The sequence below is a fragment of the Macrotis lagotis genome, chromosome 1 (assembly GCF_037893015.1).
Source record: "Macrotis lagotis isolate mMagLag1 chromosome 1, bilby.v1.9.chrom.fasta, whole genome shotgun sequence".
Classification (NCBI taxonomy): domain Eukaryota; kingdom Metazoa; phylum Chordata; class Mammalia; order Peramelemorphia; family Peramelidae; genus Macrotis; species Macrotis lagotis.
The window spans coordinates 495,855,049-495,882,026 of NC_133658.1; the positions used below are offsets into that span (position 1 = coordinate 495,855,049).

At 35.8% G+C, this 26,978-nt stretch overlaps 1 protein-coding gene across 1 annotated transcript in view; it reads right to left on the bottom strand.

Moving 5' to 3' along the window:
- Nucleotides 1-17,502: 17,502 nt before the first annotated feature.
- The window catches only part of RRP1B (ribosomal RNA processing 1B), a 48,746-nt gene continuing 39,270 nt past the window's right edge, over nt 17,503-26,978 (bottom strand). Inside the window, 2 exon segments of the mRNA XM_074213878.1 lie at nt 17,503-17,775; nt 18,854-18,920. Coding sequence (XP_074069979.1) covers nt 17,582-17,775; nt 18,854-18,920 — 261 coding nt within the window. The 3' untranslated portion in view covers nt 17,503-17,581.

Consider the following 26,978-nt stretch of genomic DNA (forward strand, 5'->3'; position numbering starts at 1 on the left):
TTCTTGAAAGTAAAAAAAAATCACAGACTAGCCCTGGAGGTAGAAAAGTTCAGGATTTTTATTTCACAAGCCTGCAAAGTTCACAGATTAAACTTTTTTCCTGGAGAAAAAAATAAGCTGCTTGAGGACAGGCTGAAAAACAAAGACTTTAGGTGAGGGGGACTGAGGGAAACAGAGAAAGGAAAACAGCCATAAGAGCTGGCTGGGCTGACTCTGGCTACCTGGAGCTGAAAGCATAGGCCAGAAGAAACACATGGTTCTAGTTTAGAGAGAGAAAGTGGGTATCCTGCAAAGAAAAAGAGAGGAGAGAAAGAAACAGTTCCACTCCAGAAGACCTTGCTTAAACATATTTCTTTAGTGGATTGAATAAGTGTGGTGCTTGGGGAGTGGTTTAGCACCTGACTCCAGGTATTCTTCAATATATATGCCATAGGGGTGGCCCTCCAAGCAATGATTAAGACAGTACTCATCTATGTACTAGTCTTTTCTGTTTCAAAGGATGTGTCCTTCAAGTCCAACATGGCCATTTTCTGTGCCCTGCTTCAGTATCAGTATGATTCTTCTTTTCCAGATGACTTATAGTAGGATCAATACCTCTTCTCTAGTGTTAAGTTCATCCCAAACTCTATTCAAAGTTGTATCATGGCAAGCAACCTTATTCCAACGCTTGTTCAGCCTATGACTATCAGACTCTTAGTCTTTTCTTCTACTACATTCTAGTAAATGCTTGCTGACTTGATCATCTAGGCCAGTATTGCTGGATTTTACATGGAAAGGTGGTGTGATAGAACCAATATAGATCAGGGTTTCCCTATTTCTTCAACACAACAATTGCAAAGTCAAATACTCTTACTGAGTCAATCTAAGAGAGTCCATGTTCAAAACCTTGTTTAACAATTTGTGGGTACTAATTCTCTCCATGATACTGTAATGAGAGAGGATCTGAGGTGATCTCAGCTCCTCATAATTTTGTGTACCAATCAAAATTCTTTTGTCTTTTTATGGAAGTTGTTTACTCTTTTCTATAAAAAGCAGACCCAGTTTGAATCAGGGTAGGAGGCACCCAACCATAAGCTGTTTTGGAACATTAAATAAAATTATTTAACTTTTCCTTTCTTGAATTTGTCTTATCGACCAGGGGGAGATCTGAACAGGCTCATCAATTGATTTGTTTTCCCTAAAGGGTGACAAAACTGTCTCTGGGACCTGCTTGGTCCTTGTCTCCTTTGACAAAAATTCCTGGTCATCCAACAACATAAAAAATTTTCATCCATTCATAAAGAGTTTGAACCCTTCTAACTTGGTGGATAACTGAAAACCATGTAAATCATCATACTTGTCCTGTTGACCAAACACATTTCTATATAAAAACAAAATAGATTGTATCTAAAAACTAAATACCATTGTATCCTTTTTTGCCTATGTTAATGCAAAATAAACCTCCTTTCCTTAATTATTTAATTCCTTACCAAAGTCTGATTTCTGTACAAACTGAACCTGAACTAAAGGAAATCTGGTGTAAGGTCCATCCCTAACAGCTAGGAAGAGAAAAACATTGTAAAGAACTTTAAAAGCCAAACAGGATATTTTGTATTTTATTCTAGAGGTAATAAGGTGTCATGGTGTTTACTGATATACTTAGATCTGGGGGCGGCTAGGTGGCGTAGTGGATAAAGCACTGGCCCTGGAGTCAGGAGTACCTGAGTTCAAATTCCACCTCAGACACTTAATAATTACCTAGCTGTGTGGCCTTGGGCAAGCCACTTAACCCCATTGCCTTGCAAAAATCTAAAAAAAAAAAAAAAAAAAAAAGATATAGTTAGACCTTCACTTTAGGAAGATTATTTAAGAGCTGAGTGGAGAAAGAGTGGGGACACAGGGACTTGACAGGGACAGAAATCAGAAGGCTACTGCAATACCACTCCAGATATGAGGTAGTACAAACCTGTTTCAAAATTGTAACTATGTGAGTGGAATGTTCTTTGAAGAAGTTTTTGTATATTTTTGGGTGTTTCAACCTCTGGGTGGAATCTCTGCCCACTGAAATAATCAGGTCAGGGCACCTTTTTATAGCCCCCTCCACCCACCAGGAAGTGAACACTGTGATCCTTAAAAGGGCTGCTCAGACAGCCAGGGGACTGCCAAATCTCACTGATGCTTTCAATGTGCAGGATTGTGATTACAGCTCCCAATGTATCTGCACCTGCTACTTTTGTCACTTGCCTGTTACTTCAGAACTTTGAGACAGGAATGGGAAAGTGGTATGGCCGATGTCTTTTGATTAGTAAAAAATTGGATTTAAGTGAGGTAGAGTTACATGAAGCAACCTCATTCTCTCTTCAGAAGTCATTATTGGTCCAGTGGCAAAGCAGAGTCAAGAAAACTTGGAATGGCTCTAGATGCAGTGGATGACCTTGGCATCTTTGATAGCTTGGTTAGATAACAAAGCTCTAAGAACTCTAAGAACATCTGCTTCAGCTGCTTTCTTAGCCATTGGAACAAATTGTTCTCATCCACCCATTCCATACATTCCACCAGTAGAAGAGTTCACATATTTCGGGTAGATACCCTCCCTCCCCCATCCTCCCAACTCACTCATGAGTTTAAGACTCCTCAGCTACTCTCAACCTGGTTTAGCCCATCTGTCTAAATAGTTTACTGGGGTGTGGCCACTATGCATGCTACAGTTATAGATGAGAATTGCCTGACTCAAGGGGAAAAAAACAATCCTGGTAGAAATTAAGTATAGACCAATATTTCACATCATATACAAAGGTAATCTAAAATCCAAGAGATCTATGACTTAAATGAAAACAATCATATTATAAATTAGAGGAGCAAGAAAGAAAATGCATTTCACAACTATGAATAGGAAAAGAGTTCATAACCAAAGTATAAATAGGATCAAAGAGATGGCGTACTATTGTTCTGAAAGAAATCCTGAAGGATGGAATTTCAGAAAAGCCTGGAAAGACTTATATGAACTGATGCTGAGTGAAGCAAGCAGATCTAGAAGAACAGTGTTCACAATAATAGCAACACTGTATGATGATCAACTAGGATGGACTTGCTCATCTCAGCAGTACAATAATTAAAGACAATTCTTTTTTATTATAAATATTTTATTTGCTTTCTAATTATATAAATAGAAGTTTCTACCTATCATTTTTTGTAATGTTTTGAATTTTACAATGTTTCCAACCTCCCTTCCCTGCCCCCCCCACAGAAGGCAGTTTGATAGTCTTTACATTGTTTCTATGCTATACATTGATCGAAATTGAATATGTTAAGAGAAAAAAAATAAAATATAAGAGACAGCAAAATTACGTAGTACATGAGAAAACTTTTTTTTATTTTTAGGGGTTTTTTGCAAGGCAATGGGATGAAGTAGCTTGTCCAAGGCCACACAGCTAGGCAATTATTAACTGTCTAAGGTCAGATCTGAATTCAGGTACTCCTAACTCCAGGGCCAGTACTCTATCCACTTTGCCATCTAGCTGCCCCTAACTCTTTTTTTTTTAATTGAAGATAATAGTCTTTGGTCTTTGTTTAAACTCCACAGTTCTTTCTTTGGAGATAGATGGTATTCTCCATCTCAGATACCCTAAAATTGTCCCTGATTATTGCACTGATGAAATGAGCAAGTCCATTAAGTTTGATCATCTCCCCAATGTTGCTGTTTTGGTGTACAATGTTCTTCTGGTTATGCTCATCTCATTCAGCATCAGTTCATTCAAGTCTTTCCAGGATTCTTTGAATTGCCATCCCTCCTGGTTTCTAACAGAACAATAGTGTTCCATAACACACACACACACACACACACACACACACACACACACACAAACGCACACACACATATATACCACAATTTGTTCAGCCCTTCCCCAATTGATGGATATTCACTCAATTTCCAATTCTTTGCTACCACAAACAGAGCTGCTATGAATATTTTACCCTTTTTCTTGATCTCTTCAGGATATAGACCAGAGGTGGTATTGCTGGATCAAAGGGCATGCACATTTTTATTGCCTTTTGGGTGTAATTCCAAATTGCTCTCCTGAAAGGTTGGATCAGTTCACAGCTCCACCAACAATGTATCAATGTCCCAGATTTCCCACATCCCTTCCAACACTGATCATTGTCTTTTCTGGTCATATTGGCCAATCTGAGAGGTATGAGGTAACAGAGATGCTTTAATTTGCATTTCTCCAATAAGTAATGATTTAGAGCAATTTTTCACATGACTATGGATAGCTTTGATTTCCTCATCTTTGAATTAGCCTTTGCATATCCTTTGACCATTTGTCAACTGGGGAATGGCTTGTTTTTTTTTTGTAATGAATTTGACTAAGTTCTCTGTATATTTTGGAAATGAGTCCTTTGTCAGAAATACCAGTGGTAAAAATTGTTTCCCAATTTACTACATTTCTTATAATCTTGGTTACAGTGGTTTTGTTTGAGCAAAACCTTTTTAATTTAATGTAATCAAAATTGTCTAGTTTGGTTTTAATGATTTTCTCCATCTCTTCCTTGGTTATAAACTGCTTCCCTTTCCATAGAACTGACAGGTAAACTTTTATGTCTAAATCCTGTACCCATCTTGATCTTATCTTAGTAGAGGATGTAAGATGTTGGTCTAATCCAAGTTTCTGCCTTACTAACTTCCAATTTTCCCAACAGTTTTTATCAAAGAGAGTTTTTATTCCAAAAACTTGACTCTTTGGGTTTATCAAACAGTAGATTATTATAATCATTTCCTGATGTTTCTTCCACTGATCCACTACACTATTTCTTAGCTAGTATCAGGCAGTTTGGATGATTGAGGCTTTCTAATATAATTTAGATCTGGTAAGGCTAAGCCACCTTTTTTTTCTTTGCATTTTTTCATTAAATACCTGGACATTTTTGACTTTTTGTTTTTCCATATGAATTTAGTTACAAATTTTTTTCTAGCCCATTAAAGTAATTTATTTGAAGTTTGATTGGTAAGGCACTAAATAAGTAGTTTAATTTAAGTAGAATTGTCATTTTTATTATATTAACTCAGTCTATCCATGAACAGTTGATATTTGCCCAGTTATTTAAATCTGATTTTATTTGTGTGAGAAGTGTTTTGTAATTGTTTTCAAAAAGTTTCTGAGTCTACCTTGGCAGATAGACTTCCAAATATTTTATACTGTCTGAGGTTGCTTTGCATGGTATTTCTCTTTCTAGCTCTTTCTGTTGTATCTTGCTAGTCATATATAGAAATATTGAGGGTTTATTTTATATCCTATGACTTTGCTAAAGTTGCTAATTCTTTCTAGTAGCTTTTAGATGATTTTTTTTGGATTCTCTAGGTATACCATCAGGTCATCTTCAAAGAATGAGAATTTTGTCTCTTCCTTCCCTTTTCTAATTCCTTCAATTTCTTTTTCTACTCTTATTGCAGAAGCTAACATCTCTAATACAATATTGATGAGAAGTGGTGATAATGGGCATCCTTGTTTCACCCCTGATCTTATTGGCCTCTAGCTTATCCCCATTGCATATAATGCTTGTTGATGGTTTCAGATAGATACTGCTTATCATTCTAAGGAACAACCCATTTATTCCTATGCTCTCTAGTGTTTTTAGCAGGAATGGGTACTTTATTTTGCCAAAAGATTTTTCAGCATCTATTGATTATAATCATATGATTTCTGATAGGGTTGTTATTGATATAATTGATTATACTAACAGTTTTCCTAATATTGTATCAACCCTGCATTCCTGGGATAAATCCTACTTGGTCATAATCCTAGTGTAACTTACTGTAATCATTTTGCTAAGATTTTATGTAAAATTTTTTGCATTTACATTAATCAGGGAGATAGGTCTATAATTTTCTTTCTCTGTTTTAACTCTTCCTGGTTTAGGTATCATCACCACATTGGTGTCATAAAAAGAGTTAGACAGAGTTCTGTCTTCATCTATTTTTCCAAAGAGTTTATATGGAATTGGAACCAATTGTTCCTTAAATGTTTGATAGAATTCACTTGTGAATCCATCTGGCCCTGGAGATTTTTTTCTTAGGGATTTCAATAATGGCTTGTTGAATTTCTTTTTCTGAAATAGGGTTATTTAGGTATTTAATTTCCTCTTCATTTAACCTGGGCAACTTATATTTTTGTATATATTCATCCATTTCACTTAGATTATCAAATTTATTGGCATAGGTTGGCAAAATAATTCTGAATTATTACTTTAATTTCCTCCTTATTGGTAGTGAGTTCACTTTTTTCATTTATGATATTAGCAATTTGGTTTTCTTCTTTCCCTTTTTTAAATCAAATTTAACCAGATGCTTATCAGTTTTATTGGTTTTTCATAAAATTAACTCTAGTTCAATAGTTTTCTTGCTTTTGATTTTATTAATTTTTCCATTAATTTTTAGAATTTCTAATTTGATATTTAATTTTAATTTGTTCTTTCTCTGATTTTTTTAGTTGCATGTTTAGTTCATTGATTTCCTCTTTCTCTAATTCATTCATGTAAACATTTAAAGATATAATATATCCCCTGACAGCTGCCTTGACTGTATCCCATAAGTTGTGGTATGTTGGATGAAATCATTAATTCTTTCTATAATTTGTTTGATCCACTCATTCTTTAAAATGAGTTTATTTAGTTTCCAATTAGTTTTAGCCCATTACTGCATGTGATTTTTATTGCGTTATGATCTGAGAAAGATGTATTCACTATTTCTGCCTTTCTGCAATTGATTATTAGGTTTTTATGCCCTAGTACATGGTCAATTTTTGAGTAAGTGCCATGTACTACAGAAAAAAAAGTATATGCCTTTCTATCCCCATTCAATGTTCAATTTTCTCCAAAGATCTATTATGTCTAGGTTTTCTAACATTCTATTTACCTCCTTAACTTCCTTCTGTTTATTTTATGGTTAGATTTATCTAAATCTGAAAGAGGGATGTTGAAGTCTCCCACCAATAGAATTTTGCTGTCTGTGTCTTCCTGCAACTCATTCAGCTTCTCCTCTAAGAATCTGGATACTATACATATTTAATATTGAATTTAATATTGAAATTGGATCCAAATAGATCACAGAAGATTAAAATAAATGATTTAATTACATTAAACTAAAATTGTTTTACAAAAAAATCTAATAGTTAAACTAGAAGAAACCAGTTAATTGAAGGGGGAAAAAATCTTTGTAGCAAGTGTTCTAATAAAAATCTCATTTATAAGATATGTGAATATTCCATAAGGTTATATTAAAGTGTAAGGAAAGGCTTTTATTTTCCTATTGGAAAACTGACTTCTCCTTAGAGGACTGAATGCTCTACTGGAGAGAAAGTTGGATTTTTGAAGGATAGAGATGAGGTAATTAGGGATGTGTAGATGAAGGGTGTAGCTTAAAGAGCAAAGATGAAGTAATTAAGGCCATATAAATAGTTTAAGATTTAATCATTTCAGGCTAGGGAAGGAGTTTATTGTTTTGATAGGTGCTAGGTGCTTCCCTGAAGTTCAGTGATCTTATCATAAGGAACTATTAGATTAAGAACAAGAGTCATTTCACAATAGATAAATGGTCAGAAAGAAATCCAATATATCAAAAATGGTACAAATCATTTAAAATTGTTTTTGTTGTTTAGTGACTTTCAGTGATGTCTGACTTTTCATGTGACCCTTTTAGGAATTTTTTTTTTAGGTTTTTGCAAGGCAATGGGGTTAGGTGACCTGCCCAAGGCCACATAGCTAGGTAATCCTCTGAGGTCAAATTTGAAATGACCCCAAGACTGGTGCTCTATTGCACCACCTAGCTGCCCCTATGGAGGATTTTCTTGACAAAAATACTGTAGTGCTTTGCTATTTCTTTCTCTAACTCATTTTACAGATGAAGAAACTGAAATATACAGGTTTAAGCAACTTTCCCAGGTCACATAGCCAGTAGGTAAGTGAGTAGATAAATAGGGCTGGAATTGAACTCAGATCTTCCTCACTCCAGGTCTTGTGCTTTATCTACTGTGCCACTTAGCTGCCTAATAAATATAGAAAATACATATTGCATATACATGTGTGTATATATATATATATATATATATATATATATATATATATATAATTTTTTGCAGGGTAATGGGGTTATATGACTTACCCAAGATCACACAGCTAGGTAATTTTTTTTAGGATTTTTTTTAGGTTTTAATGAGCTCTCCTTTCAAATTGATCAATTGTATGACAATTGATAGGCTAGACATATCAACTGTTATCTTATAACTAATATCAAAGGTCATTGAGTGTGCCAATATGCAGAAGGAAAGATTCACATTTGTAGAGATCCTGACATAACTGATTCGGCACAAAAATCTTGGGGTTGGGAAGAGTCATCCCTACTGGCATGCCCTCCTAGAAATATATCCTAGTGGTTATGTCTGATATCCATCCCATTCTTTTAATGGATAAGTCAGAGGTAGCTTTTCAGATCCTGCCTTCTGATAGTGGTTGGGCTAAAAATAAACCCTTTTAAAATCTGTATCTTTGGCAATTTGCCTCTCTATTCAAGAGGCCAGGTGTCTAGGTGAAGCCCCATTTCAGCACCCATGTTGGGTTGCCATTATGATGATGAGGAGAAAATAGGCTGGGGGGGCATGAGGGCTTTAAGGATCAATGTGGATTCAATTATGGGTGAGGAAATTGCCAGGCTCTATGATTCAGGTGGGGTGAAAAAAGACATAGATTTTAATTCACAGATTGCTGCAAAAAGTTCACAGGTTAGGCTCTTTGGAGACATAGCAAGATAGTGACTTTTAGTAGAAGTAGTGGAATTAAGCAGAGAAGAAATAACCAGAAGGTGGGCTGGTGAGATCATCAAAGACAGCTAAGAGAGGAAAGAGAAACAGTCATGAGATTGTTGCTAGACTTAGATCAACATGGATCCAGTAACATAAAGAAGAGGGTAAAAGTGTTTGGTGGAATCACAGGCCTCATAGCAGCCATCAAGGTATAAGCAGTAAGAAAGGGTAATATAGGGGCAGGAGAATTTGCTGTGATTAGCAGAAGCTAAGGAAAAGGAAGACTAAAGTGAAGTTAGGAAACCACTGATCCCTAAGAGAAGGAAGCTAAAGGAAAGAGCCATGACAGGTTGAGCAGTAAGGTATAGGAGAGTAGATAATGTGGGGAATTACACTCAAGAGTAGGCTCCTCTAAAGGAGGACAACTCAGCAGGTGATAAGTAGTAAAGAAGGACATAGGGACATGAGAGATATTTGTGGGATTAAATAGGCTGACTTCAAAGGAAGACAAACCACTCAAGAGAAGAGAGAATGAGCTTTTAAAAAGGACATAGGGAGATATAGGGAGACATAGGAGGGGCAGATAGCTCAAAGGGCAGAGATGAGGTAATTGGGAAGTTGCAGATGAAGGACGGTAGTTCTAATTCTTTCAATTTAAGGCAGGGAGGGATACATTGCTTTGTTAGTAGGAGCCTGGAACTGGAGTTTACAGAGTCCTAGCCAGAGAGGGGCAAGGTACTTTACTAAAAGTTCATTGAACTTATCTCAATGGGATGGGGGTGGGGAGGTGAGGGAGGAGGCCAGTGCATATATTAAAGATTATTTTAAAATTCCCTCTACTTCCTTCACTCCCAGGCATGCATAATCTGCAAGTTTAGAGAAATTTAATAAACATGTTAACCTAATTCCTTTGTTCTTTCTTGAGACCAAACTCTGGAGGCTAACATTTGTTCATTATTAGGACAAATTCTGGAGATTAAAATCATTTTAATTTTATTCTTTATTAAGGCCAAACTCATGAAGTTCAACAAATAATCAGGAAGGAAGGAGTCAAGGAGAGGGTTGAAGAGGAAAGATGCTAAATTCTGCTTTGTATACTTTGAGAACTTTATCATCTTTCTATTTATTATTTTATTGTATATTTTAAATTATACACAAAGGCAGTTTTCAACATTCATTCATTCATTTCAACAAAAATTTAAGTTTATGAGTTCCGCATTTTTCTACCTCAAACAATCTGGTGAAAGTTGTCCATATACAATTCTGTTTAAACCCAGAGTCTCTTCCACTGGGAGTGTTGTTGTTCAATAAGAGAATAGGTTGGAGAGATATATACTCAAGTAATGAGCATAACTGTGAATGGAATGAAACTCATTCATAAAACAAGACAATAGTGGAATACATTAGAAAGGAGAATGAAACATTGTATTGTTTATAAGAAACACACTTGAAATATAAACATTACAGAGAGTTAAAAAAAAATGGACAGAACACAGTCTATTACTTGCTTTTGACTCTTTGAGATGTCATTTGGGGTTTTCTTGGCAAAGATACTGGAGCGATTTGCCAATCCCTTCATCAGCTCTTTTTACAAGTGAGGAAATAGAAGCAAACAGGGTAAATGACTTGCTCAACATCAGAAAACTAGTAAATATCTGAAGATGGATTTGAACTCAGGTCTTCCTGAACCCAGGCTTAGTTTTCTACATAGTCACCTACCCCTCACCAATTCTTTAGGGTTAAGTTATTTAACCTTCGATTAAATTTTGATCTGATCATACTTTTGGTTGTACTATGTATTAGTTTTTTAAAGAGATTTTTAAAATATTTATTCTTCTGTCCATTTGTTTTTGTTTTTTTTTTTTAGCTTTTTTGCAAGGCAAATGAGGTTGAGTGGCTTGCCCAAAGCCACACAGCTAGGTAAGTGTCTGAGACCAGATTTGAACCCAGGTACTCCTGACTCCAGGGCCAGTGCTTTATCCACTGCACCACCTAGCAGTCCCTTGTCCATTTGTTTTTCAAATTTTTATTGCCCTAATACATTGAGTAAGCACCACAAGTCCTATCATATCCATCTTTTCTAAAACTCTATTTAGGACATAACTTTTTCTTTGAAGAAGTTCTAATCTTTCTAAACTTTTAAACCTTTCTTGGTTTAGACTTTTCCAGTTTGAAAGGGGTATGTTGAGATTCCAAATCATTATATTTTGATTGCCTTTTTATCCCTGGTAACTCATTTAGCTTTTTTCAGGCAAATTTTGATTTTATGCCATTTGGCGTATGTCAATTAAGTATTAATATTAGTTTATTGTTTATAATACCTTTACTAGACACAATTTCTCGGTTCACTTATTCAAGTTTTTTTTTGAAGTTGCTTTGTCTGAGATCATAATTGCTACTCCTGGTTTTTCCCTTAAAATTCAACTGAAGTTTAATAGATTTTGTTGTGCTTCTGTTTTTTTTTTTTTAGATTTTTTGCAAGGCAAATGGGGTTAAATGGCTTGCCCAAGGCCACACAGCTAGGTAATTATTAAGTGTCTGGGACCTGATTTGAACCCAGGTATTCCTGACTCCAGGACCAGTGCTTTATCCACTACGCCACCTAGCCATCCCTCTTTTTTTTTTGAAGGCTATGGGGTTCAGTGACTTGCCCAAGGTCACTCAGCTAAGTATTATTAAATATGTGAGGTGGGGTATGAATTTAGGTCCACCTAACTTCAGGGCTTATGCTCTATCCAATGTCCCCTACCTCTTTGTTTGAAGTCTTTGAGAATCTATTTCAAATGTATTTCTTATAAATAAAATGTTGCATTCTCCTCTCTAATGTATTCTGCTATTGTCTTCCATTTATGAATTCCAATTGCATTATTCCTTTTTTTATTTATCTCTTAATTTTATTTTTAATTCTCATTTTGTACAAATTTTTTTTACATTAATAAAATATTCTTGTTTAAGAATAAACAAAATACCCCTCCCCCCATGAATATAGACTTGCTTGGGCAATAAAGTAAAGGGGAGAGAAAAAAATTAAAATTAAAAAAAAGAATAATAGTAATAATTGTAGGTATGGCCAGGTGGCGCAATGGATGAAGCACCAGCCCTGGAGCCATGAGCATCCGAGCCCACATGCAGCCCCGTAGACCCAACAATCACCCAGCCGTGTGACATGCAAAACCACCCGATCCCCACTGCCCTGCAAAAACCTAAAAGAAGGAAAAAAAAAAGACTCAAAATAAAATAAAATAGTAATAATAGTAGGGGTTCCAATTACATTTTTTAAAAAAAATTCTTACTAGTTTTTTTATCCAGGTCAGTTGTTTTTGACATGCTTCTGACCTGAATCATTGTTTGGTCTCTTCTAATTTTCATGGTTTTATACTTCTTGAGTCTAAGCTTTAAGTTTTTCCTCTTGTTCTGTTACTTTCCCCAATTCTTTCCTTCAGGACTCATTTGATTATTTTTAAGTCTAGCTTCATTTCTGATAGAAATTGCTGTCAAGATAGTTTTTTCCAGGGGCAGCTAGGTGGCACAGGGGATAAAGCACCAGCCCTGGAGTCAGGAGTACCTGGGTTCAAATCTGGACTCAGACACTTATTACCTAGCTGTGTGGCCTTGGGCAAGCCACTTAACCCCATTGCCTAGCAAAAACCTTAAAAAAAAAGAAGATAAATTTTTCCTGACCCTTTGTAGAGGTTATTCTCTTCTGGCCTTCTGTATTGAGTATCCCTGGGTCTCTTAAGGTTGTCATTGGTTCTTTTTTTCCCTTCTGTCACTTTCCTTTGATTCTTCCAGATTTTTCAAAACTGGAACTTCAGATTTTTGCGGGAATAGGTATGTGCAAGTCAGGCAGTCAGTGTTCATTTTTAGCTATCTTGACCAAAAGTCTTCCAGTTATGAAAAATATGTTTGTAGGGAGATTATAATTTTGGTGGATGTGAATCGAATACTTTGCATCTGGGGTAGTCATCTCAGGGGAACTTATGGTATGTGGCAGATGCCTTCATAAACGAAGATATATAATTTTAGTAACTGAGCATTTGTTACTAGATCAGGATTAAGTTATGAGACCTTTTGTAAACTGTACACTGGTTTATTTTTTCCTTCCTTCTTTTCATGTTTTCCTGCAATGCTTCTTTGTAATTCTCCTTTAAATAATAAAGTTATTGGATGGTTTGTAGACCCCGGTGAGCAAGTAGCAATGGCAGCTTGAAACCTGAAAAGAAGCATTGGTGAGCCAAGGGGAGCTTAGGTTTGCTGGTGGTAGGATACTTCATGATTACAGTGGTTTATATCTAGCTATTATCACTCTTTTAGGCAAAAACCATCAACAGTTCCCCATTCCATATTAAGTTCAAATTCCTTTTCTGGTAGTCAAATATTGCTCAAAGTAGGAAATGATGTGGATTCCAATTCAATATACATTAAACACTTGCTATTGCATAATCCTAAAAATGTTAGGGTTAAGGCAGGGGAAAAAAAAACAAAAGACAAAAAAAGTCTGTTCTCTAAAGTTTTTATTTTTATTTTTTACAAGGCAGTAGGGGTCAAAAAATGACTTGCCCAAGGTCACACAGCTAGCCAATTATGTGTCTAAGATAGAATTTGAACTTGGATCCTCCTGACTCCAGGGCCAGTGCTCTATCCACTGCAACACCTAGCTGCCCCTCTAAAGGATTTACATTTTCCAAAGAGGTGTGTCAACATAAAACAATGATAAAAATTTGACCACTATATATACTAGGAGCCAACAGATAGAAGTTATTGAGTTAAGTCTTGAAGACAGGAATTCTAGGAGAGTTAATTTTAGTTAGGAAGGACAATTTGTGCAAAGGCAGGAAGACAACAGATGGAATACTAAATTTGGGGAATGTCTAGAAATTCAGTTTTGACTGGAATGGAGGAGACAAATATTTGAATCATCAGAGTTAGATTAGAGCAGTGATTATCAACCTCAAATAGAAAAGGAGAAATGTACAAAGAGGCCAGGTCTGGGGTCAGGAAGACTCATCTTCCTGAATACAAATGTGGGCTTACAGGTTTAGTAGTCCTGCAACCCTGAGGCAATTAACTGAACAGTTTGCCTCAGATTCCTCATCTGTAAAGTAAGCCAGAGAAGGAAATGGCAAACAACTTCAGTATCTTTGCTAAGAAAAACCCAAATGGAGTTATAGTCAGACATGACTGAACAACAATCTGCACATAAGGATCTCAATGAAGTTCATATTGACGTAGTTTAATCTGATGCTGTTGGTCTGTGTTTGACATCGCTGGTCTATATCCCTTGATAGGGCTAAGAATAATACTCTGATTGGAAATATTTAGAAAGTAGTTTATTAAGTCGTTTGGCAGAAGGGAGAACCAAAAAGCTGTGACCCATAGCCTGACACCCTTCCCTCACCCCATCTGTTTGGTTGTAGGATTCAAAGGAACAAAGAAATCATAGCTGATTGGTCAGCACAGACATTTTTCAGAAAAGACATTTGGGTTGCTTTAAGTATATACTGGGATGAAAGACCTCACATTGCTTGTATTAAACTTTAGTTCAGTGTTTGATATTTTTAAGTCTTCATTTCACTTCTTTCTTTGGCAAGGCAATGGGGTTAAGCATTCCCTGCAACCATATGACTTCCCAAGAGTAGGACCCTCTTTGGGTTAGATACTTTTCAAGCTACATAATGCTGGGTTCCAACAGAATAATATTCTCAAAAGAAACTCTGATCTGGATCTAACACAATATACCCTTCTATGCATGTCATTTTGTAAAACTAGAAGAAAATACTGATTCTCATTACTAAACACAAACCCATCAGAGTAAACACTAATTTTTATTGGATTTGGCTATGTGACTTTCTTAGTTGAAATACCACATTGACAAACACTGTTAGTACAGCAGCTGTTAATACAAACTTACAGTAAAGAAACATAGTCCTTGCTAGCATAATAAAAATACAGAAAAACACACAATTAAAATTAAATCCAATTTTATACATTTTCAACACTTAAAACCAACCTTTTCCAGATTTCCTGTTAACATTTCCCTTTGTGCTTTCAGTCCAGTTAGAAATTACAAATGATTATAAATCTTAAGAAGAGTCTGATACAAAATTGTACAAAATTGACCAGACCTGTGAAAAATAACTACCCTTTACAAAAAACTGTAATTCAAGGTTACCAACATTAGTCATTTCCTGTTTTTGGCCTTTTTAAAGTATTCCTGGCAATTTTCTCTATAAAAATAACATATACTTAAACAGAAAGCTGTGACTTTCAAAATATTTTTTTTTAGGTGATACATTTCTTGAGTGTACAAGGGGAATTCAAGTAAACAGTACTTTGTCTCCTTCCTTTGTTGTTCACATTTAATAAAATAAAACAAAACAAAACAAAAACCCTCCCAAAACTCTAGAATAAACTTTTTCAATTTACTCACAACCTGAAACAAATTCAGAAACAGCTGAAGATAAAGTAAAATAAAGGCATTCAGTGTTACCCCTTGGAAATAGTCATATATGACAGAAGACAATTTAAATTTGATACAGGCATATTTACAGTTATTACAATAATACCACAGTATAGACAGATGACACTATAATTCAAGCCTTCAATTCTGTGAAGGAAAAAAAAAATCACTAGTCACTGTAAAACCAATGCCTTCTTTTTATCTTAGAATTTCTTGCATTTTTTTTTTTTTTTAGTATTTTGGGGCTAAAAGAGTAGTACATTTGGTGGTAGGATTCAGGATCTAAGTATTTAAAAACTGGATGTTCTTTAAAAAGACAATTTGATTAAGAATTTAAAAATTACTTAAAAAGTAAAGTTAGAATTAAAACTAATTTTGCTTGTGAACATCCAAATCCAATCTTTCCAATACATACTGGCTATTTTCTTGAATACAACAAATCAAATGCATATAGAATATAATGTTTAAAAAAACCCATGCATTTTCCAACAAAAGCTATTAATCTATATGTAGTAACACAGAAGAATTGTTACCACAAGAAACAAGATAAAGAGCACAACATCAATTTTCTTTCTTCCATAGCTTAATTATGGTAACTATGTAATCAGGCAAAGAAAAAAAGCACCAAAGTTTAAAAAATGTTACTAAAACATACCATCACTTTTCTCAGTTAAATGACACAGACAAGTTGATTCAGTTATAGTTTTTGTGGTTAAAGTTTCTTCATTGATTATGTGAATTAACAAGAAAGGAAGGAAATATAACTGTAGTTGTTCAATTTGAACAAGTCAGATTTCTAAAATTTTTGTCATTTTCAAAAACTGTTCTGGCCACAGCTAATATATCAAGCACCCTTTCTGACTCAACCATGGAGTAGGATGTGAACTCAGGGAAAACCTAGGGTTAATGTGGACATTCAAAATTCTTGGGCCTCCTAGACAAATGTGAGTTTTGAATTTCCGTGATTTATGGAGTATCTGAAAAAAAAACCCGACAATGAAGCAGAATGAAAAAATATATGTAGTATGTTCAATGTTTGCTCCTGGCTGACAAGCATGAAGTAAATTTTTCTAGAATAAACTAAGGGGTTAGGACCCTTAATAATCCCTTTCTTTTCCCTTGTCTTCTAACCCAGCTATGGGGATCTGAAGAAGTGATCTCAATCTTTATATCATGACATGTTCAGTTGCAAGTTAGAGATACATTTTTCTTCATAGAAAACTGAATTAACAACAGAACATCACAATCCTGCTTACAAAATGCAATCTGGACAAATGAAATTCCTTGGTGGCTGATTGAAATGGGGGGAATTTTAGAAACTTAAATGTTGAAATTCCACAAAAAAGAGACCAAATTAAACAACAGATACTTACAATTTTGGGTCATATCTTAAAATAAAATCAATATCTCCAAGCAGAATCTTCATAGGCTCTTTGTTTTGCGCATCTTGGAAAGAAACTGGGATTCTAAGAGTGTGACTCTGCCTTATTTTAAATATAGAAAAGCTACTTTCAAGGTTCATTGAGACCTTGGCTCAAATAGCCAGTTAATAAAACACATGCAACAGAATAAAGAATGAAACAAATTTCCATATAAGAATACAGAGAACATCAGTAAATTAGATTTTTCATGAAGTTCAGAAGTAGGGCTCATTTTGAGGATTGGACTCAGCACTTGCCTAGCTGGTAGGAAAGTAGTGAGATTCTAGTAGATGAGGAAAATAATGAACAGAACTGAGACAATGTTTTGTCTATATGAAACTGGCTGATCACACAAACTGTGGTAGGGTTAATCTACCAATTTGAAAGAAATTATATTCTAACAGCAAAAACTACCGAAGTCTAAAGGTTATATGAGGACACTACCACCATGTGGTATTTTTCCCCTCAAAGCCAATCACACAGAGCTCATTAGGACTACAAATAACCAGAAAACAATCAGCCACCACAACACGAACAATAGTAGCAAAGCTCAATATAGCAACTGGTCAATAGATTTTGTTCTATACTTAGAAAAAAAAAGACACAGAATAGAAAAAGTCTGAGTTCCTTCACTAATAGCTCTTGCTGAAGACACTAAAGAGAGGGAAATTCATAAGGATCCAAGCAAAGACCAATTATAATCCAAATGCAAGAATATATTATAATACAAAGCATCTCCATGACCTTAGACTGAAGGGATGGTGAAGTAGCAGTGTCACAGATCACAACCAGAACCTTTTATATACAATTTATAGGAATTTATAAAATAATAATAATGATAAAAAGGCCCAAAATTTCCAAAGTTATAATTTACAGAATATTCTGTACAAAAAGCAGTCCTGAAAGAGAAAAGAATCTTGCTATGCTCAAAAGAAGTCCATAGCAGTTGGTCTTCTCTTTGGAGGCGCAATAAGCAATTTCTTAGTCACAAGGGGAGTTTCTGGGGGTGAACTTGTAGGTGTCTTCAGCACTCCATGGAGAGGCTTCTGTTCAGGATTAAAAGCTACTCGGGAGGGTCCTGTTGGACTTACCAAGATACTTTTGTCAGTCTTCTTGAATTCTGTCAGAAACAAAATAATCATATCTTGTCAAATGTAAAGAGAAAAGAATGAGGCTACAGCAAACTGATTCACTAAAACAATTTCTTTTAAAATACTCCCTGCTAAAAAAAAAAAAATTAAAAAACCAACAAAAATCTCCTACTCCATACTTCTTTATCAGGAGGAATATAGACTTGGGTTGTTCAGTTCCTAGGATAAGGCTGAAAAAAGCAAGAACTTTAAATGATTAACTTTGAGAATGAGGTTCTTGAAGTCAAGAAAATACTTGATCAATTGTATTAAGACTCTCATTTATCATTTAGGTTTTTTCCTAGTTTTATAAATAACAGGGTACATTCTGGAACAGAAGTTAAACAAGCGATATTACCCTACATTTTTTTAAATCACTGCTTATTCCCAGTTTTAAGGAGCTTGAAATTAATTCTGCTGAAAAAATATAGGTTCTTAAACAGATATATAGTATCATCAATATTTCCTTTTTTCAAAAGAATGCCCTTGCCCCTCCCCCATTTAAAGTTCTTGATTTTTTTATTGTCTTTGTCATAATAGGCATCAATTATTTGCTAGTATCTGAGTCCCACTGCTTACGTGACCATTTGACATAAAAACTCCTGGGAAAAATCTGTCTTATGAATGAAAAATGAAGAAAAAATTTCAAAAAGTTCAAGAATCTTCCTCTATTGCTTCACAACAGTACAGTCATTAGTACAGTCATTAAGTGGAAATAATCCTTACTGCTGTTGGAGAAATAGGATAAAAATGGAATCTCCTGACCCACTATGAAATTTATGTACATTTTATTTTATTTTGCAAGGCAAATGGGGTTAAGTGGCTTGCCCAAGGCCACACAGCTAGGTAATTATTAAGTGTTTGAGACCAGATTTGAACCTAGGTACTCCTGACTCCAGGGCTGGTGCTTTATTCACTGTGCCACCTAGCTGCCCCTTATGTGCATTTTATTAAGATGTTTCTGGGGACAGATTGAATCTAAGTCCAATCTAAACATATCTGCATAGACTCGAAATACTCCCTTATCCTTCTCACACACATACACACCCATACAAAACCTTCTCTCACCTGCAGTCATGTTTTTGTTCAACCCAAAAGTGACCTTTTTGGAGCTGGATGATGGTTGCTTGTTCAACTGTAGAAGAGAATAAAAATAACAAGCTAAGATTTTTTTTTTTAAAGGTTTTTGCAAGGCAATGGGGTTAAGTGGCTTGCCCAAGGCCACAGAGCTAGGTAATTATTAAGTGTCTGAGGTCACATTTGAACTCAGGTACTCCTGACTCCAGGACCAGTGCTCTACCTATTGTGCAACCTAGCCAACCCCCAAGCTAAGATATTTAAATCAGTTTTATACAATATTTTTTGACGTTTTAAAATTTTCATTAGAAGATTAGCAAGATTCATCCCAAAGACACAGCTGATGGTATCTGAATAGAGAGTGAAGCACACTCCCCCCCCTTTCACTTTATTTTTCTGGAAGATTCTCTTTATGTTTGTGGGGAGAATTCTGTTTACTTTAATAACATGACATTTTGGTAATGTGCTTTAAAAAAAGATTAGTGCAAATCTAAAGATTATACAGACAGAAGATCTTAGCCATTTAAAGACGTTCCTGTCTTTGTCAAATATTATTTACTAGGGAGTAATCAAATTTTTTTTTTCAGTAATCAAATTCTTATCTTACCAACAGTCCCACCTACACTCTTCAGTCAGGAATGAGTACAATTATGATTACTAAAAGAAAACTGGGTTCCTAGAGTTCCCTCGTACTTCTATTCAAGTCTAACAGCATGGAATCTCAACTTGAAGATGATCATAACCTCACAAAATTCATCTGGTTAATATGATCCAGGTGAGCTACACTTCTATTGCAGACATTTTCAAAAATTTCTTTTTATAAATTAGATGGTATTCTGAACAAGATGGTTGAGGTAGTAGACCAGGCTTTCATTTAGGCTATAGTATGACCTCCTATTATACTGTTATTGTTCAGTCAGTCATTTCAACTCTTTGTGATCCCATTTGGGGTTTTCTTGGCAAAGATATAAGAAGGATTTGCCACTTCTTTCTCCAGCTCATTTTATATTGAGGAAACTGGGGCAAATATGGTTAAGTGACTTGAGCAGAGTCACACAGCTACTTAGTATCTGAGGCTGGATTTGATCTCTGATCTTCCTGACTCTAGACTGAGTGCACCATCCATGCCCCATCATGCTGTCACACTACTATCCCAAGCTTACTATATATATATATATATATATAATATATATGTGTGTGTGTGTGTGTGTGTGTGTGTGTGTGTGTGTGTGTGTGTGTATCTGGCCCAAGGCACTAAGAAACTACAAAGATAATCAGTGATGGAAGATGAAAGCCCTTCAGGTATTTAACTGAGGGGCCTAACCAAGGGGGATCAAAGGGGCTCACCTATGTACCCCTACTTGACTTCTCAAGATCTTATGGATTCTCTCAATCTATTAAGATATCTTCACCTAGAGACAAATCTTCACAAGGCAATAGAGAGGGGATAAGGAAGCTGTACTTTCTATGTAAGTATGTCTATGTCATACACATATACCTCATTGTATTGCTTTTTGAGAACCATATCTTACACCTTAATAACCTCTTACTTGCATACTCAAGCTTTCAGTGTGCTCCATTATTCCTTAATCAGAATCCCATTTAGTTGAGCACAAGCCAGTACAATGAACCATGGTTCAGAAAAGGTAATTAAAAGGAGCATAGCTAAATGTCAGGATACATGTGGAGGAATAATAGGTGCTTTGGTAGAACAAATCCTATTGTTGTGACCAGGAAAGATGACATATGGAGCCAAGGATTATGGCTCTCCCCTGGAACTGCAAGATAGGGTTGAGAGGAATGGAGGAACTAGACCAACTTTGTCAGGAGTTAAAGGCAGAAAGGATAAAGATTCATCTTTTACCACCATTTCTTCTTTGACCTCTTTCTCCTCTGTTTCCATAACATGTCACTGGAACACAGGGGAACCAGAAGAAGTGGCTAACAAGACTGTGGCTAAACATTACTGGTGAATGGTTGAAAAACAGAAGCAGAGAACCCTGGAATCTTAGTTTGGTAAACTTGGGTGCAGCTGGAATATTATAAAACCCCATCACCATCAAGTTAATTCCTAGGTTGGGGAAGATATCAACCAGTTTTCAAAGGTGGTACCCTATTCTGTCAAGGAAATACATCAGTTATATACAAAATTCCAATAGTAACCAGAGGAGAAATTATGCTATGCTGACACAAATCAGGTGAATACAACTGAAAATCAAGTTAAGCTTCTGGACTGATGACTTTATTGCAACTGTAGCTAAATTGCCTTAACAGCCCATGCTGCTCCAGTATAGCAGGAGTGGGGAACCTTTTTTTTTCTGACAAGGGTTATTTGGATATTAATAACGTTATTGAGGGACATACAAAATTATCAAAAAAATTAGCCTATTATATTTCATCATACAACTAATTCATCCCTAAAAAGCTCCTTTCTTGCAGTTGCCATGGTAGTGTCAGTCCAAATGGTTTCTTGGCAGAAGACATTCCCTGCCCCTGAAGTAGAGTGAAATGTCAGTATGGAAAATATATCTGTAAAAAGGGAACCATTCCCTGATATTAGACCTATGAGAATTTCCAAATAGGAACAAAAATTTGTGCTTATACTCTTTTCCCTCCCATCCAATCCCTCCAAAAATCTTAAAGAGTCTTGGGAACTTCTCTTTTCTGAAGTCCCCACTGGTTCTTTCTAATGGACATTATAGTACCTAGCAAATATCCTGCTCATGAACCTGGTTGCAGGCAAGCTTAACTACTTAACATCAGATCTGAGTGGAAATAACTATAGTAATGAGACCCCAGGCCAAACCCCAAATGAAAAAGGGTTCCAATTCCAACAGGAACTATTAAAACATTGGATTCTTAAAGAGGATATAGGTAGCAACGCAAGCAGTACTTTTGTGTGGAAGTTTCCAGAGCCCAGGGAGAGAGATATGGGCACTGAAAGCTACTACTTCCCTTCCCACAAAAAGGTGCCCTTGCATATAGATCTAAAAGGTTCCAGAGGGGAGGGTGGTTAAAAGGGAAGGCCAACATCCATATATTTGGCTTGTTTTAGCTCATCAGGATTTGAGAGGTTGGAGCAAAGAGAACAAAGAGAGGACTGAACTGTGACAGAAAAGGGAGAATGAGCAGAGTCCCTGACTCTAGGGGAATCCTATAGAGGAAAATGTAGGGTAAGAGTATCTTTCCAAGTTTCTGCATTATTACTATTTTGCCAAATGTAAAATATGGGACAGTGTGCACTCTGCCACACTAAGGTCATCACTTCTATGCATTTCTTGAATATTTGTATTTCCTGTTGGATCAACCCCTTCAGCTTCCCATATGCGACTTACAGAAATTGTCTACTGAAGGGGCGGTTAGGTGGCACAGTGGATAAAGCACCGGCCCTGGAGTCAGGAGTACCTGGGTTCACATCCGGTCTCAGACACTAAATAATTACCTAGCTGTGTGGCCTTGTGCAAGCCACTTAACCCCATTGCCTAGCAAAAAAAAAAAAAAAAAAAAAAAAAGTCTACTGAAAATGACAATGATTCTATCAATTATGCCTCAACTTCTCTAGGTAAATTGTCCATTAAAAACAATGCTTGTTTTTTCCCTTTCTTTTTTCTGAAAGCTTAGACATTCAGGAAAAGCAATAAATAATTCTTAACTTTCCTTCTAGCAATTGATATTTTGCAGAGTCCTATATTGTTATCTTACATGCTGGAGTAAGCTGGTAAATGTTTAGCAACTGCTTTTTTTTTTTTTTTTTTTGCAAGGCAAATGAGGTAAAGTGGCTTGCCCAAGGCCATACAGTAGGTAATTACTAAGTGTCTGAGACCGGATGTGAACCCAGGTACTCCTGACTCCAGGACCGGTGCTTTATCCACTGCGCCACCTAGCTGCCCCTAGCAACTGCTTTTTTGAGGAGGTAAGGAAAGAATCCACATAAAACTTTTATGTCTAATTTTGCATCATCCCACATTTTCCCAACACTTTCTTAAGACCAGATAATCAAACCCTGTAGCCCTTGCAGATTTCTGAGGTGTAAAAGCTCTTGCCAGTATATTATTGGCTTTTAGATTACAGGGCAAAGACCAAGATTGTGAATGCCTCAAACTATATAAGAAATATAAGGAAAAGTAAGGGTTATGTTTACTTTTTGATGTTTTGCATTGATCTATTCAAGCTATCTAATAAGGATATAGAATATCCATACCTCAAGATTTTCATTTGTTTCATAGGTTTCTATAGCTGGGCCTCAGTAAAGCAGAGGGAAAGAAGAGAGGTAGTTCTATTAGTTGTTGGTAAAAAGTTCTTGGGTTTATCAGAAAATCAGCTCATACTTTATACACTTCATTGGTTAACATTTTCTGACTCTTCCCTTTCAAGGCTGCCCTTAAAATATAAGTCTGGGGGGGATGGGTGAAGGCGAAGAGAAAAGGATGGAAGAATCCAATAAATATGATGAATAAATTATCTCTCCTAATCCTGTTTTCCTTAACTGTTTAATTAAGAAACAAAATCAGAAACTATTTAACTTAACTGCAGTCTTTTATAATGTCTTCAAATATTAAAATTCAGAAATAAGAAAGTGATCCTTGATACTAAATGAGACTAAAAGAGAAGTAGATTGAAAAGGCAGTAGGGTTCTGATCTCACAAGGAGATCAAATTAAGGGTAAGGTCAATAGGTATCAGAAAGAGATTACTGTTATTCATTTAGGATATTGACAATACAGAATCACACTTCAAAACTTCTTGTGAATGATTGACAAATGCCAAGAAAAAAACCTAAAGACCCATTACTATTTAATGAAACACAATACTTCCATTCAATACTAAGAAGACCTTATGGCTATTCACAAACAGTTCTCATTTAGTTTTGGTAATGATTAAACTGCACAAAATTCAACATCTTAGAAACGTCATCTCTAAACCTTGTTACTATTCTTTGTTATTTTAGGATTAGCACAGGGATGTGTAAGGAATATGTTCTATCTGTCTGGTAGAGAAGTTGTTTTTATTTCTTCAACACTTCTCTATAACCTAAGTTTACAGTCCTGGCTTTGCAAGTCAAGAAGTACTTTTGAAATAAAAAGAGAATGAAGTTGTTACTTATATTCTAGTAGATTAAGGATTCTCATCCTACATATGGTACTATCATGCTCTAGATCCCACAGTGAAGTATTAGAATTTCAGTTTGTACTTCAGCAGCTTCTCCCAGGGTGCTTGTTTTGTTTTCCAGCCTAATTTTATACAGACTATTCTGTCCTTGGACAGAATGTTCCAAGGCCATTTATAAGAGAAGGAAACAAATCAAGTATTGAATATGAAAAACTTTTTTTGTTGTTCAGTTGTTTCAGTTGTGTTTGACTTTTTGTGGATATATTTGGGGTTTTCTTGGTAAACACTGAAGTTTGCCACTTCTTTTTCTGACTCAGTTTACAGATGAGAAACTGAGGGAAATAGGGTAAAAGGTGACTTGCCCAGGGACACACTAGAACTAGCAAGTGTTTGAGGTCAAATATGAACTTGGATCTTCCTGACTCCAGTCTTAGTATTCTACCTACTGTCCTTCTTAGCTGCCTGATATGAATTACATACCCAATTACTAGAGATTAGTACTACAGATTTCAAAGTGAAAAGTAACTCTACTTGAAATTTTGCTTTGAGGGTCTAGATTTTTTTTTTTTAGGTTTTTGCAAGGCAAATGGGGTTAAGTGGCTTGCCCAAGGCCATACAGCTAGGTAATGATTAAGTGGAGGGTCTAGATTTTTAACTTTATATTTTTTTTGGGGGGGGGGGACAGATGAACAGGTTGGGAGGGGATAATTTTTTTTTTTTTTTTTTTAGGTTTTTGCAAGGGCTTAAGTGGCTTGCCCAAAGGCCACATAGCTAAATGTCTGAGGCCAGATTTGAACTCAGGTACTCCTGACTCCAGGGCCAGTGCCCTATCTACTGGGCCACCTAGCCGCCCCACTGGAGGGGATAATTTTTAAACAACCTACTGTAATAATTTCTTCTTCCTCCCTTTTCCATTCTGATATTAGAAAAAAAAATCTTGTATTTCTATTTTTCTAACAGTAATTACCTTGTTTAGTTGTTTTTTTCAGTCATATCTAACTCTTTATAACCACTTTTTTAGTTTCTTGGTGAAATTACTAGCACTCTATCCACTTTACCACCTAGATGCCCCTTGAAGTTACCTAGGAGCTTGAAAAAAATATATACTTACAGGTAGGAGTAGAAGAAATAGGACTTTTAAGGGGACCAAAACACAACTGTCAATCAATTTCAGACTAGTCATGAAGAACACTTGCAAAACATTCACATGTCACAAATCTAAATAGGGCCAAAATTTTCCCATCCTTTTTTCTTCCTTTTCTTCATACTGATTTTCCTTTACACAGCTCTCTTTAGCATGCTAGTCAAGCAAAAGCTCTGGGAGGACTTAATTGTGATATCATCTTCTCTGTTAGCTGCATACAGATCCCTTCCTTACCAAAAAGGTTTGTTCTAGAATAAGGAGAATACCTAAAATGTATGCACATAAAATGTAGACATATCTAAATACATCAAGAAATCAAACTAAAAACACTCAGGGACTATTATGGTCACTGCCTCAGTTCAATCATTCTTTAGCTATAACAAAGAGTAATTAAAATTTTATTCATGGGGGCACTTCCTGCCAAGATGTCTGCCTAATAAAAAAGCAAAGCATCCAACTCTTACATACATACATATCTAACTCCAGCAAAATTCTGTTCATGTCTTCCTTCTTTAAGAAATACAAACTATCTTTGCATGTAATTGGAAAAACTAAAACAACAAAATAACAATAACAAAAAGAAATGCAGCCAAGAAACTATATTGACTTCTTCCATAGTCCAATTTCCAATTGCCTTAAAAGTCAGCCAGATCCCTCCAGTAAAATGAACACCAATAGGATCAGAGAGGGAAAAGGTGTAGTCTGCAAGGCTGTGTGTTTCTGGAGTGAGCAAAAATAGAGGATTCCCTTGAGAAAGCCCCAGAGTGGGGACTTTGGAAGTTCCAGGAAGTAAATCGAAGTTCACTGCAATTTCTTAGACCAAAAGAGCCTGAACTGAGCTTTTGGGGGGTCCTTAATACTGTCTTGAGATGCCAGAGAGAGTTCTGAAGAGCCAGGGCATTTAATGTTAAAGAAATAGGAGGTCTAAGGTAGAGTTAATATATGAACTTGGGATCCACAGTGAGGCTGACCATCAAGTAAAGCCCTTCCCAGTCACAAAGATCAAAAATCAGACAGTGAGTTATACCTCCCCCCCCCCCCCCCGGCCATTAAAAGTGCAACCAGAGATTCATTGGAAAAATAAAAAAAAGGATATTCCACAGGGGCTACATGAATACTTGAAGAAATGAAAAAAGGATAGTTGAAATTGTTATCATATATGAATGGGTCATGGGGGTTAAGTGGACTAATGAACTAGGAAGTAAGGATGTTCAATATGCATCCTGAAATCCCCAAGCATGAAGCATTAGAGTGAGGAAGAACACTTAAGTCACTGACAAAAATACCATTCTCCCGGGAAATCATCCTTTGCATGTTTGGAGATATGACACATGACTAGTTATGAGTATGATTAATGTGTAGGAAAAGGTAGAACAGGAGAATTAAATTAGAGTGGAGAAAATTTCTTATGTCATCAAATTTTGGGGATTTATTTTGGTTGGTTGAGAGAAATTTTTTTTAGGTTTTTGAAAGGCAATGGGTTTAAGTGACTTGCCCAAGGCCACACAGCCAGGTAATTATTAAGTGTCTGAAGCCTTATTTGAACTTAGGTACTCCTGACTCCAGGATCCATGCTCTATTCACTGCGCCACCTAGCTGCCCTGAGAGAAAAAAATATTAAGAGACATGATACTATATTTGTTAATATTTCCATCCCACCTTACTTGAAGAACTGTAATTTTTCTGGTAGAGAATTGTGATCAATCTCATTAAACTATTGCAAAGTTTAACTCCTAATAAACAAGTTAATAAAAAAAAGTGAACAGGAAAAAAAATAAAAAAAACTACAGGAAAGAACTGGAATGAGTAGCTTAAAAAAAGTGGTAAACTTTATCCAATAAACAGCCTCCTTGAAAACTAGGAC